General features: G+C 38.1%; 1 protein-coding gene and 1 long non-coding RNA gene across 2 annotated transcripts in view; one reads left to right on the forward strand and one right to left on the reverse strand.

Moving 5' to 3' along the window:
* trim36 (tripartite motif containing 36) overlaps window positions 1-15,793 on the reverse strand; it is a 42,185-nt gene that overhangs the window by 24,999 nt on the left and 1,393 nt on the right. Inside the window, exon 2 of the mRNA XM_079270952.1 lies at window positions 570-804. Within this exon, the coding sequence (XP_079127078.1) occupies window positions 570-804 (235 nt within the window). The remainder of the gene's footprint in view (window positions 1-569; window positions 805-15,793) is intronic.
* On the forward strand, window positions 9,552-11,389 carry LOC306779145. The gene is made up of 4 exons (XR_013772094.1): window positions 9,552-9,666; window positions 9,753-9,937; window positions 10,348-10,516; window positions 10,607-11,389. It is a non-coding gene; the product is annotated as an uncharacterized lncRNA (long non-coding RNA).

Here is a 15,793-nt window from a genome sequence, read left to right on the forward strand (position 1 = left end):
CAGTGTCTGTGTACCTGCATTGGTAAAGTCTTGCTCTTTACAGTGGACCTACCCTATTTGATGGCCAGGTAACTAAATATGCCCTTCCTTTTCCATTTGTAATCACATATTTCCTTATTTGAGAAACATGTTTCAACCTTTTGTTCTTTTCACTAGGGGGTGGCTCCAGCCATTGAAACCTGTTGAATGCAGCCTCTGAGAGGACCAGCAGGACTAAAACCTGAAGCTAAGGGAATTGAGAGGAAGACAATGTAGCAGGACGTTTGCATGACTGATGCAAAACTTTTATTGTCTTCCTTGGAAGGGATCCCAAATGGCCTGCGATGCAATTCAATACTTGTACTTCCTGTTCAATGCTCATTAGCTTCCATTAGCTCACATAATCAGGCTGCCCAACAACATAGCACGAACACGGCGCCTATGAAGCCCAGACATCCTTTTAACCTCGGAGTAATGCGAGATCCACTTCCCTGCACTAATCTCGCCGTAATAAAATCCTTCCTGTAAAGAAGGCATTCATTCAATCTGAAAAGAAACCGATATCTTTGACTCCTTACCCCGAGACCCACCTGATCTCACAAGCCTGTCTAGTCTCTCCATGGACGGGGAGGGCACCCTGGACCTGGGGCTGCCCGGCAGGGAGCACTCGGAGCCGGCATCAAAAGAGTCCTCGTGGTTCAGCATCAGCAGCTCCCTGATGCACTTGTGGCAGATGCTGTGCTGGCATGGCAGGATCAACGGGTGGGTGAAGAGCTCCTTACAGATCGGGCAGATCAGCTCCCTCTCGATGTTTTTGATCGGGACCTGATGATGGAGACATGGTCACTGAAAACCACCATAAAAAGGCACTAGGAGTTTAGGCGCAATCACAGCTGCAGTCATCTTTAAAAAGATGCTCTAATGAGACCGAGAAGAAGGAGGGCATCACAGATCAGTCTGAAATACAGCGGCCTTTTATTCTTGGAACAATACACATTAGGACATTTTAGATTCAGCTCAAATAGACCCATTGGCTGCACTTTTTGCTGGGAACACTAAGTTTTGCTGTGTTGGTGAAGTGGGAAAACGTCTTTCAAAAAGGTGGGTAGTAGTGAGATGTAGCCATTTATCCCACCAGAGCATACCTTCAACTTCACTTTGAAAAAGCACTGCTGCAGTCACAATAACGAAGCCACTGTGTCTTGACCATGTTTGATACATTACATAAGAGGATTAAGCCCAGCTCGCTAAAACGCACGATTCCAGCAGCTCACGTTCTCACACTGAAACACGATTAAAGAAGGTTTCTGGGAGAGTCCTCCCGCATTCACCGACTGATTAGTTAATGTATTGCAGGTGGTGTTGATAGAAACAACTCAATAAAGTCTACCAAACATTAATTTAGGAACAACGCCTCCGCACGTGCTTAAAGGACAATACACAGAAGGATAGAGGAAGTTTAATCGGAAAAAAAAAGACAAAACAGAGGCTGTCCCCAATCCTGCTCACAGCGAATTGTTTCATTTAAAACGACAAACAATGGCTCGAATCAGTAATGAATGAACACACGCTGGTGGAAGTTTACGACTCTCCAAAAAAAAAAGTCAACTTTTTTACAAAGCCCGGTCACTTTGCATGCACAGCAGAGACGCTACGAGCTGTTAAACAACGACGGGACGAATGAAAAACGCTTCTTTTCAATCATAAACTCGCTCTTCTCGCACTTACCGGAGTTCTTACCGGAGCTGTGCTGCCACGCCGCTTCTCTGCAGACATGGTGAGGAAGCTACAATCTAACACGCCTGCGTGAGTAAAACAACTTATCCGGAGGGTTGGTTTTTTGTTGTTGTTCGGGCTAAACACAAACTTCTCGGACGCCAGCAGAAGATGCCGACAGCGACGGTCTGAGTGAATTTAAATAGAGTGACGCTGGGGGGGCGGGTGGAGAGAGACGAGGGGGCTGGATCTCCGTCGGAACTAATGCTGCCTTCACGTGCTGCTCGTAAATTGTATAAATGAATCAATCCGACTTGTCCCGAGTCTTCCTCCGAGTATCTTCCTCGTTTCAATCAGAGTGGATGAGTTAGATAAAATAGGTAATGTTACAGTGTGACTTGAGTTTAAACATGCTGATTGTGGCAACGCTAACACGCAGATGTTTAATTTAGACTAAACAGAAAACACAACTGAGGCGTCTTAGGTTTTGCAGGTTATGAACTAACGTATTGGTCAAATACACATTTGACCTGATGATGGCGCTCGTAGGAACATGAAGGGAAGTTATTGCATGTCATTCTGAGGCCAACAACAACATCTGGACCAACTTTTGTCGAGATGTTCAGGTATTTACTGCGTAAGTGTAAACCATGACCTGATTGTGGCACAAGATGAAAAGTCAGGGGATCAGCAAAGTCAGCAAGATTCATCCTCTGGAGAACATGAATGTCCGTGCAAAATTTCATGGCAATACATCAAATAGTTGTTGAGATATGTCAGTCTGGACCAAAGTGATGTACTGACCAGTATTGCTCCGCATAAACTTAAATAGACCTGCTATATATATATATACAAAACGAACCATGAACTGAAACAAAAATACTCACAAATGTAAAAAGACAAGGACCCAAATTGACATGAGGGAATGGAATTGGGTGGTGGGGAAAGTGTCTTGTGTCTGCAGACGTCAGCAGCACGAAATATCATTATTGCACTGGTAGCAGTGAAAACAGTGCGTGTTTTACACAGAGGTACTGGAGGTTTGCGGTGGGATTGACTTTTACTCCATTAGCTTAGTCTATACATCAGTCCGTATATCACTTGATCAAAACAAAAGCTCTCAAGTGCCACACAACATCATGCTTAGTGTTTTTATGAAAGGCTAACTGGTTTTCAGAGTCTCCGGTCTGACAATAGGCTCCTGTCTTCCGCCATCATAGAAGGTTTCTGAAAGGGGCCCATCTATAACTTCTGCTATAACTTTGGAATCAATTGTAAACTAATGTCAGGCTCCCTTTCATAGTTTCAGGTGTTTTATGATCTGCTAACCACTTGCTGCAGTGGATATTGATGAGGTCTGCAGTTCATTATATTGTACATAAGGGCCCCATAGCAGGTCAACAGGGTTTTGGTTGAAGAACAAAATGGACCACGTCACAAGTTTTTTTTGGGAGGGAGCTGCGATGTGTTTTCGGGAGAAATAGACAACGCTGTGCAGCAGCACAGAATGATGTGGATGAAATGTTTGAATTAATACCAGCCAAAGTGTGCACAGTCACTGAAGGCACTGCAGCATCTTTAGGACTGTTGAGTCATTCACTTTTCAAACAGCATTTGTTGGCAGCAAACCATACAGACAGCAGCTCCACACTGTAAGAAAAGTCAGTGAATTTTACGGTGATAAACTGTTAAATCACAACAGTAAGAGACCGTTATATTCAGTTTATCGGACAGTGAAACACCGTAAATACAAATATCAGCTAAAACAATAATTTGTGCATGTATTTCTTGTATAGAATACATTTTGTCACTGTTAAATGTACTACGCATTGTACTGATAACGGAAATACACCGTAATATGAAAAATAATCCATACCGTACATTTTGCACTCATTTCTTTTAAAACATACATTTGGTTACTGTTAAATGTACGGACCACTGTGCTGCCAACGGAGAAATAACACATTATACATTTAACAGGCAGCCTCGTATGTTTTGCATTTATTATTCGTATAAAATACATTTTGTCACTGTTAAATGTACTAAACATTGTACTGATAACGAAAATGCACCGTAATATGAAAAAAGATCCATACCGTGATTTTTGCATTCATTACTTTTAAGAAATACACTGTGTTACTGTTAAATGTACGGACCATTGCACTGCCAATGGAGGTAAAACGCATCATACATTCAACAGCCGGCCCCGTATTTTTTGCATTTATTATTCGTAAAATAGTCGGTATCTCACTGTTAAATGTACTAAACATTGTACTGTAACGGAAATACACCGTAATATGAACAAAAATCCATACCGTGATTTTTGCATTCATTACTTTTAAATATTACACTGTGTTACTGTTACATGTACGGACCATTGTACTGCCAATGGAGGTAAAACGCATCATACATTCAACAGCCGGCCCCGTATTTTTTGCATTTATTATTCGTAAAATAGTCGGTATCTCACTGTTAAATGTACTAAACATTGTACTGTAACGGAAATACACCGTAATATGAACAAAAATCCATACCGTGATTTTTGCATTCATTACTTTTAAATATTACACTGTGTTACTGTTACATGTATGGACCATTGTACTGCCAATGGAGGTAAAACGCATCATACATTCAACAGCCGGCCCCGTATTGTTTTCATTAATTTTTTGTAAAATATTCAGTTTGTCACTGTTAAATGTACTAAACATTGTACTGATAACGAAAATGCACCGTAATATGAAAAAAATCCATACCGTGATTTTTGCATTTATTACTTTTGAAAGCTACATTTGGTTACTGTTAAATATATGGACCATTGCACTGCAAATGGCGGTAAAACGCATCATATATTCAACTGCCAGCCCCGTAGTTTTTGCATCTATTATTCGTAGAATATGCAGTTTGTCACAGTTAAATGTACTAAACATTGTTCCGGTAACAGAAATACACCGTAATATGAACAAAAATCCATACCGTGATTTTTGCACTTATTACTTTTAAAAGATACATTTTGTTGCTGTTAAATGTACGGACCATTGCACTGGCAATGGAGGTAAAACGCATCATACATTCAACAGCCAACCCCGTATTTTACCATTTATTATTCATAAAATATTCAGTTTGTCATTGTTAAATATACTAAACATTGTACTGGTAACAGAAATACACCGTAATATGAACAAAAATCCATACCGTGATTTTTGCATTCATTACTTTTAAAACATACATTGTGTTACTGTTAAATGTACGGACCATTGCACTGCCAATGGAGGTAAAATTCACAATACATTCAACTGCCAGCCCCGTAGTTTTTGCATCTATCATTCGTAATATATGCAGTTTGTCACAGTTAAGTGTACTAAGCATTGTACTTGTAACGGAATTACACTGTAATATGAACACAAATCCATACCGTGATTTTTGCATTCATTACTTTTAAGAAATACATTTGGTTACTATTAAATGTACGGACCATTGCCCTGCCAATGGAGGTAAAATGCATCATACATTCAACTGCCAGCCCCGTAGTTTTTGCATCTATTATTCGTAGAATATGCAGTTTGTTACAGTTAAATGTACTAAACATTGTTCTGGTAACAGAAATACACCGTAATATGAACAAAAATCCATACCGTGATTTTTGCACTTATTACTTTTAAAAGATACATTTTGTTGCTGTTAAATGTACGGACCATTGCCCTGCTAATGGAGGTAAAATGCATCATACATTCAACTGCCAGCCCGTAGTTTTTGCATCTATTATTCGTAGAATATGCAGTTTGTCATTGTTAAATGTACTAAACATTGTACTGGTAACGGAAATACACCGTAATGTGAACAAAAATCCTGACCGTGATTTTTGCATTCAGTACTTTTAAAGAATACATTGTGTTATTGTTAAATGTACGGACCATTGCACTGCCAGTTGAGGTAAAATTCACAATACATTCAACTGCCAGCCCCGTAGTTTTTCCATCTATCATTCGTAAAATATGCAGTTTGTCACAGTTAAATGTACTAAACATTGTACTTGTAACGGAATTACACTGTAATATGAACACAAATCCATACCGTGATATTTGCATTCATTACTTTTAAGAAATACAGCCAGCCCCGTATTTTTTTCATTTATTGTTCGTAAAATATTCAGTTTGTTAAATGTACTAAACATTGTACTGGTAACAGAAATACACCGTAATATGAACAAAAATCCATACCGTGATTCTTGCATTTGAATGGGAAATTCCAAACACTTTTCCCATAGTGAACTATGGATTTTTTACCTAATTCAGCCTAAATACCCATAGAAAACAATGGGCTAGGACCCTGGAATTTTTACAGTCGATCGACCTTTGGCCAAAGATCAAGTGGTATGAAAATCAATGGGAAATTCCAAACACTTTTCCCATAGTGAACTAAGGATATTTGACCCAATTCAGCCTCAATACCCATAGAAAACAATGGCTAGGACCCTGACATTTTCACAGTCATTCCACCTTTGCCCACAGATTAAATGATGCGAATATCAGTTGGAAATTGATTGTTTATTTCACCTAACATCAAGGATTCTAACCCAATGGTACTTATGATCCGAAATGGCCTTTTCTCTCAATTTTTACACTTTAAATCAAAGTAGAGATTTGAATCCTTTTCCTCCTTAAAGAGGGGCTAGTGAATATGAATTCCCCCAAATTTTGCGGCCGTAGATGCAAGCTATGGTCCCCAAACACAGCCCCAAAGGTCAAAATTGAGGCATATTGCCTTATCTTTCGGCCTGTTTTTGGAAAGTGAGAAACGGCCCATTAAATCTGAGAGAAAGGTTGAAACTGCCTGAATTTTGCATAAATCATTCCCCTGTGATAACATGATGCAGGATCTAAAGCAGGGGTGTCAAACTCATTTTCACTCTGGGGCCACATCAGCATCACGGTCGCCCTCAAAGGGCCGGTTGTAAATGTAAGACGGTGTAAATGTAACTACGGTACTCCTAACATAGTTAGTTTAGTTTCCCGGGATATCTGTGACTTCCACAACACGTACTTCCAGTTGTGTGATTTCTCCTCCGCCATTGTTTCCTGTTGCTGGTGCAAAATGCATTCTGGGATATTTGGCTGTCCCAAGTACAGACAAGTCACCTCCGATGCATCCCGGGTAAAATGGGCAGAGCGAGCCACATCCGGGCATTAGGGCCGTGCTTGGCTCGATGTGAACTTTGAATTGGAACAGTACTTGGGCTGAGACTGATGACGTTTCAGTACAGAGAAGTACGCATGTTGAGAAACTTGTTGGAAATCCTCTTTATGGGCTGTTGCATCTCCTGTCCACCTGTTGTGATAGTTTTAATGTCGGCACACAGACAACATGCCATCTCATCACTTCGACTTTCTATCTCATAATTTCGACCATGGGGATATTTTTATTTTCACATCTAACTTTAAATTTTTGTAAAAAAAAAAAAAAAAAAAAAATTTTTTTTTTTTTTTTTTTGCTGGCGGATTCGCGGGCCACATAAAATGACGTGGCGGGCCGGGTCCGGCCCGCGGGCCGTATGTTTGACACCCCTGATCTAAAGCAAGATCTCTGCAGACCCTTGGGAAAGCTAACTTCTGTTAGCAGCATGCTAATGACTTGAATCCAATTGAGCCTTAAAGAGGGTCCTCTTTTGTCCATCATATGTGAATATTAGGACAACAAGCCATTTCCAAGTTTTTTCAAATGCACCCAACAGAGATGATTCGAACCAGATGGCACTTATTTTCCCAAATGGCCGAAAGCCAGTTTTCACCAGTCGTTTCTCTAACTTTTTATACTTTAAATCAGGGTAGAGATTTGACTCATTTTCTCCTTGGGAAACCCTCATCACCATTACCTACCTATAATCTGGACTTCGTAGCTGCAAGTTAAGGTCCCCAAAAACAGCTCCAAAGGGCTTAATTGATGCCTTATTCCCTTATATGAGTGGATTTTTTGACATATGCAAGAATTGCCATAATCTCTCAAATATGGGTCCCAGAACCCACAGATTAGCGAACAGCATGTCCAGCGGCGTTGGCAGACCTACAGAGCGGCCCCGTCTGAAGTCACGTTAACCTAATTCATGATATAGATTAGACCGGACCGTGTACGTTTTAGTGATCTGTTTTACCGTTAATTCGGAAAAACCAAAATACGGAAATACCATGGTATTCTGGTTTTTCGTTTCAAACCAAGAACGGGAAAACGGAAATGGGCGGTCGTATTTCCGTTTTTCGTTCTGAATTCAAAAATGGAAAAACCAAGAACCAAAGTCAAATAAGGTCCGTGTACGTTTTAGTCATCTGTTTTACCGTTCAGTCAAAAAATACGGAAATACGGAAATGCCATGGTATTCTCGTTTTTGCAAATCCCTTTTTTGTTTTTTCATTTAAAACGAGACACAGAGCACAGCAGGTAACCGGGAAAGAAGAATATTTCAAGAACTTTATACATTAATTAATTAATCTGGGCCGATGGGAGTGCGTTAGCATCAGTAGTTGACTATATGCTGTTTAATATTCATTTATCTATGTACACAGAAATAATTAAGTTTTCGATTAATCGGTGCATTTGATGCACCGATTACAGTTCGTGATATAGTTTAATCAAAGTCATTTTCGTGTTCAGAGTTGTAGGCACTGATATTTATTTTTCCACCGTATTTTGCTGTTGATTTAGTGAACGTGAAGTAGATGCAAAGTCAAAGTGTTTACCAGTTTTACCAGTAGATGACAGTATAAGTGTATTTAAACCATAGATTTAGTCATATTTACCGGTGCCTCTAGGTTATTGATACAGATGTATTTAATGCTGATTATTTCATCTGATATTTGATGTTCATGGTTAATTTGCATTAGTTGTATACATCATGTATTTACATGTTATATTTGTGTAATTTAAGAACTCAACATACATGGAAGAGCGAGCTTGTGTTCATGATCATGAGGCAATAGATATTGACAATTGAAAAAATAAAGATATTTGGTTTATTGTTATTGAACATTAAGCCTAAGCATAAGCAAAAGCATAAGATAAAACAACAAAAATGCACAGTATATACAATGAAATAGAAGAGTGTTAAATTAACGAACTGGTCGGTAGTCATTGAGGCTAGATGGTTTCCTCTTTCGTTGTAAATTGGATTAATTTGCTCTATCATCATGAAGGTCAAAGGTCACATTTTGCCTGAGTACACTGTGTTGGCCTTTATAGTGGTTTAAATGATCAGATCCCCTTCCAGGTAGCAGGTGCTTGTGATTCTATACAGGCAGTATGACGCGTCTTCTTTAAATAAAAAGTTTTATTTTGCTTTCAAGTCAATAAAGTAGTCAAGGAAAAACTAAGTTTGTTAGTGTAATGCATGCACAGAAAACACATTGTGATAAGTGTAACCACAAATATTAACAATATCTGATGTAATTGATCTTGTTTTGAACAATAAGATTAAACAATAATAAAAAGTTATAAGTTATATATTCCATATATAATAGTACATTGCAAATACATTGCCTCATTTAAAATATACTAACATTGTACATCTAACAATTTGCAAATTAAATCTTTAAACACACTTTCAAATAAATGTAATATAGTGCATTTTCGAGAGAGAGAGAGAGAGAGAGAGAGAGAGGGGGGGGGGGGGCAAGTGGTCTGAGCACCTGTTGGAGGTTGAACTTTTGAACCCACTTCAGCGCGCTTTCTACGCGCTCAGCTCTGCTCTGCTCTGCTCAGCACCTGCACTGCTCGTCAGAGAGGCGGCAGTGATCAACCAACACATTAATTAAAAAAAAGCACTGGTCGCAGGTTGAACTTTTGAACCCACGTCCGCGCGCTTTCTACGCGCCATTTCTAGGTGCTCAGCACCTGAGCTGCTCGTCTGCTCTTCTGTGGGGATTATCCTGAACACTATTGAAGAACAACTGCCTGACTCCTAGGAACAAAACACTTCTTCTGGAGGTAAGCATAACTACATAATGCATTACAGTCGGAGAGGAGAGTAACAGCTTTTTTGAACTGACGTTACCGTACGTTTTTAAAATCAGGATAAGTCTCTCTCTACGAGGACAGTTGGAGGGCTGCTCAGAAGATGTGAAGGATATGGTGCACCTTCTTCTCTCCTATTTTGATGAAAAAGAGGAGAACCTCTTCCACTATGTGGAAGAAACATGTCTGGTAAAAGAAGTAGAAGTGGAAAGCTTGCCGGTGACACCATGCATCATTGTATGTGGTAAGTTGATATTTATTTTTACTGACGAAACCGTAACTAATGTAAGGAAATATTGCATGGAATGCACCGTCATGCTATAAAGTGCTAGGTGTGTTTCTTCCCAGTAGTATTTTCTTCTCTATAACGGTGTAATAGATTCATTAAGTTTGACCTATCAGCTTCTTTCCTGAGGCTTCACTGGGTTAGGGTTCTACTCCAAAATGAATGAAATGGACCAGCAAACACCAGCATTTTGAGCTAAAAATGGTTTTGAAGAATACATATTTGTTGTTCATTCTGTTATTGTTGTTTATTCTTCAAACACCTGTGCCAGCTCAAAATGCTGGTGTTTGCTGGTCCAGATCCACTTCACTTTTTTTTGGATGGTAATGGCTGGTTTGCTGTAATTATTTTCTACGTCTATTTTGTAGGAACCTCCTGCTATGCATCGAGGCAGTTCATGCTAAGTGTCGACGGCAAGGTTGTGAATGACCAAATCCCAAACTTCATTTCTGCCATCTGTTTGATGTTTGGAAGCTATTACTGCCTCAATATCCACTATCCTGTGGTTCTGGGCTCCACACTTGAGTTCCTTCAGAGGTAAAGTAATGTATATATTTTTTTTAATTTCTTCATTTCGAGCAAATCACTGTATTTAGTGGTTGATTATGAATTCTTGTGTTCACAAAGGTGTTTCTTCCTCATCAATCCAGAGAAGGGCACAAAAGTTGAAACCAAGAAAAACAAGAAGCAACTGTCAGTGAACCCAAGAGTCCTCACCCTCATTGCGGATGTCTCTGATCATGAGTGGAGAGAGACATGTTAGAGACGGACTTATCCAACGGAACTGTTAAAGGACCTGTGTGTAGAATTGAGGAGAATTGATTGGCAGTAATGGAATATAGTATTCATATATAGATTTTCATTAGTGTCAAAACTAAGAATAATTGGGTTGTCATTACTTCAGACTGAGCCCTGTATATCTACATAGGAAGCAGGTCCTCTTCAAGGTGCCAATGTTTACCGTTGATATTCAGAAAAGTATTATTTAAAGTATTATTTAATGTTTTCAGTTAGCTTTTGGTTTTATAAGCAGTTTGTATGTGTTGTGTTCATTCAGAACAGTATATATATATATATACTTTTGTTTTGGTATTCATTGTTCTAATAAGCAGTTGTTCAGGTTCTGTCCAATTTATGTGAACTGGCTTATTGTACATCGAGGTGAAATTACTAATGCATACTGATAACGTCAACAATGAGGTCAAAGCAACAGTATGTTTTGTTAGAGGCTGTTCTTTCAGTTTAAACCTGACGTTTGACCTAAGAAAAGATTTTACATTACATGTAGTGAGTTATTCAATTTTAGCTTGTTATTTCTTCCCAGAACAAACATTTCAGATTCACTAGCAGGGTAGGTAGAATCCAAGGAGGAACAGAGCTTCTTTACTATCCATGCATTTGAGATAATAAAGCTGTCCCTAAAGACAATTTGAGCCTTTGTTTCAGTGCTTTTGTTAAACTTCAGAGTAGGTTGAATGCAGGTGGCATTGCTAAGAAGAATTTCCTTTAAGGTAAGTAAATTGTACACATTTCTAACAAATATCTGAACATTTTTATTGGTACATGTGCAGTTTGTGCAGGAAATTAAGACAATTTACTCTTATCTTGTAACATTTAATTAATTTGCTCCTGCCACCTTTCAGACATTGCATTCAAACTCGAGTGGTTATGGACTTGGATGAGAACCAGGAAAACGGTGAGATTCTAAAAGCAAACAGTTTTATTTTTTTTACTTTTAAAGATGATTTTCTGTCATTTGTGTTTTATTGGACAGCAGAAGTAGAGAGACAGTAACCACAGTGGAGTGAGAGGGGATGATCTGCAGCAAAAGGCCCAACGGGAATCAAACCTTTGTTGCTGGATAACAATATGTGGTACGTGCTAAACCAGGTCAGGAACTGGTTTTATTTTTGATTGTGAATTTAGCCATTTCATTTTAATTTGCAACCTTTGCATTGAAAAGAGTAAAGGTTGATGCTTGAGATGATTTCATCTTTCACTTAAGAGGATGTATGTCCACCCCTTGTCTTTTTTTTCTCTTTATTCTTTCTTTCAGGTGTGATTACGACAATCAGCGGTTGTACTTCAGATGGACCTCATCACCCTCTTTGCTGTCCTACTAGTCTAACCTTGTGATTGGATACATACGAGTTTTGTCAAGGATAAACAGTGGTAAGTTGTTGTAAAGTTTAATGTATGTTCATTTAACAAGAGAAGGCTTTAGGGTCTTCTATTTTTGTAAGCACTGTGTAGCCATTTCATGTTCAAACAGTGTATGCATGTATTCTTGATGTTAAGCACTGCATAAAACGGCATTGCATAATCCAATAACCTTTTTTTGACATACTGTGAATTAATTTTGACTTTATTGACATACCATACGTATTATGGCTATTTCTTATTCATGAATCATATTTGTAACTTGACCTTTTCATGAAATCTTTAACCCTACTCTTTGTTTACCCTTTTGTAAGTTTGTTCTGTTTCACCCTCTTTAATGTTTTGTGTTTTTATAGTTTGATTGTTTTGTGTGTGAAGTCTGTGAGAACCATTTTGCAACTGTGTAAGTGCTATATAAAGTTATATTATTGGTGATGTTACTGTTATTATTATTGTTAGTATTAATGTTTTCTATGTTGTCTTTTTTTCTGGCTGGAGGATCATGCTAGCCCACAGCGAACACCAGATTGACTTGTGAGTCTTCAAGCAGAAATCATGACACCTGCCTAAAGTTCCAGTTTCCTGAACAGCATACCCTGTCTGTATGAGACTCTGTCCCACCTGTCTTCAGTCAAGTCTGGACCCAATGACTCAGACACCAGTCTTGTCAAGGCTAATTAGAGGTAAGCAGTGTGATAGGGGCAACTCAAACTTCACTTGTGGGCCCTTCTTAAACGGGAGATTTACGGTGATTTACGGTGAAGGTAAACAGTCCACCTGGGAGGCTGTGGTTGATCGTCAACAGATCAAGAAAGTGACAGAATCCATGAATGGAAGGCTTATTACTGTTATTGAAAAGAAGGGGGGGGGGCTATATTGGTAACAGATACATTTTTTAAAATATCAATAACGTTTATTTGTAAATTTTGAGTTTGTTTATTATTCTCACTTTAACAGATGAAAATAAACAAGTGAGATGGGAACATTTTTCATTTAGTTGCATAATAATTGTGCACACAGATATTCTCCTAAGAAAGCCAAAACCTGTTTTACTTTCTTAAATATTCAGGTTTGAAGTTTATTAACATTTTGAATTGACCAAGAGCACTGTAGTTGTTCAATAATAAAATGAATCCTCAAAAATAAAACTTGCCTAATAATTGTGCACACAGTGTATTTTCTGGAGGCATCTGTGTATTTAGGCTGCCTGTTGACATAAATTAAACACATGCTGATGATGCCTTATTGCTGAAATGTGTAGTTTTTTTTACCATTCTACCTGATAGTTATTATTTTGTATTAAGTATAAAGTGCTGGTTTCTTCTAGGCCATTGGAGCTCAGTCTAAGACAGTAAATGTTTCTCTGTGTAGGCATCATGTTGAAGCACTGCATCAATCTAACTTTGCCTTTGTTTCTGTTTTTGGGTGCAGAGAGGATCATTCCAGTCCACAGTCAATACCTGATGGTCAACAGACGAGTCCTCAAGCAGAACTGGTGAAAATACACGCTTCAAGTTCCAGCTTCCTGAACTTCATGTCCATGTGAGATGCTATACCATGTTGAGTGCCTTCTTCAGTCAAGTCTGGACTCAGTGACTCATTACTATTGATCAACTCAGGGCAAGTGGCTAATCCTTTCATGTTTATTCATGGTTATCCTTAATATATATGGACACATGCTGTTTCTTCAAGATCTCAACACTGCTTTGTGAGTATATTGTACAATATATTGTATCAGTTCAACCTGTTTTTCACAGAGAATGTTAGTTTCTTAAGGTATATCAATGATGGTCTGTACCTTGATTTACAATATGCTTTACTTGATATTTCCTTTGTAATTTACAAAAATCAGAAGTTCACTGAAATCTATGCCAACCAATTGTATTACGTTCTACCGTATTTTTGTACCGTGATTCTTACACATTGTCACTATATTTTTTACGGTAAAGTTCTGGCAACCACAGCTGCCGGTAATTTACCGTTAAGTTGCATTTTTCAATAAAATGCCGTAATGTATCATACAGTTGTACTGTGTTTTTTTACTGAGAAAAACTGTAATTAGCTTCACAGTATAGTTGCTGTTTATAAAGTTATTTACCACAAAAATTTACGGTTGCCAAAATATGTACCGTGATGTATTATACGTTCTAACTTTATTTTTTACGGTGAAGTTCTGGCAACCACAGCTGCCGGTAATTTACCGTTTAATTACCGTAAACAGGTTGATGAAATCTCTTGTTTTGTATAGTAATTTACCGTAAACAAAAAACTGTTCTCAACTGTGAAATTTACGGTTGCAAAAAGATGTACCGTGATGTATTATACGTTCTAACTTTATTTTTTACGGTGAAGTTCTGGCAACCACAGCTGCCGGTAATTTACCGTTTAATTGCATATTACCGTAAACAGGTTTATGAAATCTCTTGTTTTTTATAGTAATTTACCGTAAACAAAAAACTGTTCTCAACTGTGAAATTTACGGTTGCAAAAAGATGTACCGTGATGTATTATACGTTCTAACTTTATTTTTTACGGTGAAGTTCTGGCAACCACAGCTGCCGGTAATTTACCGTTTAATTGCATATTACCGTACACAGGTTTATGAAATCTCTTGTTTTTTATAGTAATTTACCGTAAACAACAAACTGTTCTCAACTGTGAAATTTACGGTTGCAAAAAGATGTACCGTGATGTATTATACGTTCTAACTTTATTTTTTACGGTGAAGTTCTGGCAACCACAGCTGCCGGTAATTTACCGTTTAATTGCATATTACCGTAAACAGGTTTATGAAATCTCTTGTTTTTTATAGTAATGTACCGTAAACAACAAACTGTTCTCAACTGTGAAATTTACGGTTGCAAAAAGATGTACCGTGATGTATTATACATTCTCACTTTATTTTTTACGGTGAAGTTCTGGCAACCACAGCTGCCGGTAATTTACCGTTTAATTGCATATTACCGTACACAGGTTTATGAAATCTCTTGTTTTTTATAGTAATTTACCGTAAACAACAAACTGTTCTCAACTGTGAAATTTACGGTTGCAAAAAGATGTACCGTGATGTATTATACATTCTCACTTTATTTTTTACGGTGAAGTTCTGGCAACCACAGCTGCCGGTAATTTACCGTATATTACACAGGATTTTTTTTACAGTGCACCACTGGAGGATATAACAGAGGTTCCATCCATGTCTACAATTCTTAATCTGCTACAGCAGTGTTTAACCTGCATGTTCTGTGTGCAGCATGTAGGGACCTATAGGACCCATGGGAGTCAAAACACAAGGGTATACTATAACCTCCTAATGGCTCTTTGGAATTCTGCATCATTTTCAAAGTATGTTATTTATTTTCATTCTCAGGCCAAAAGATTCAATTGTGAAAACTTTATGTACATTTTATTTGAAAACTGGATTTCCACAGACTATGTATCTCTGGCTCAAATCCACTGAAATGTTTCACACGGCTATTAGAAATGTAGCAGGTGTAACGAAAAAGGACCTTTAAGGGAATATAATGTCTGTGGACAGTCTCTTGTTGTGCTGTTGTATATTTTGTTACTGTGGCCTAAAAGAGACCCAGTAACGTTTCTTTCACAACCTGTTTTCAGTATATTGTGTTTATATTTGCTCATCATCTACATTTT

The sequence above is a fragment of the Melanostigma gelatinosum genome (genome assembly GCF_949748355.1).
Source record: "Melanostigma gelatinosum genome assembly, chromosome: 6".
Classification (NCBI taxonomy): domain Eukaryota; kingdom Metazoa; phylum Chordata; class Actinopteri; order Perciformes; family Zoarcidae; genus Melanostigma; species Melanostigma gelatinosum.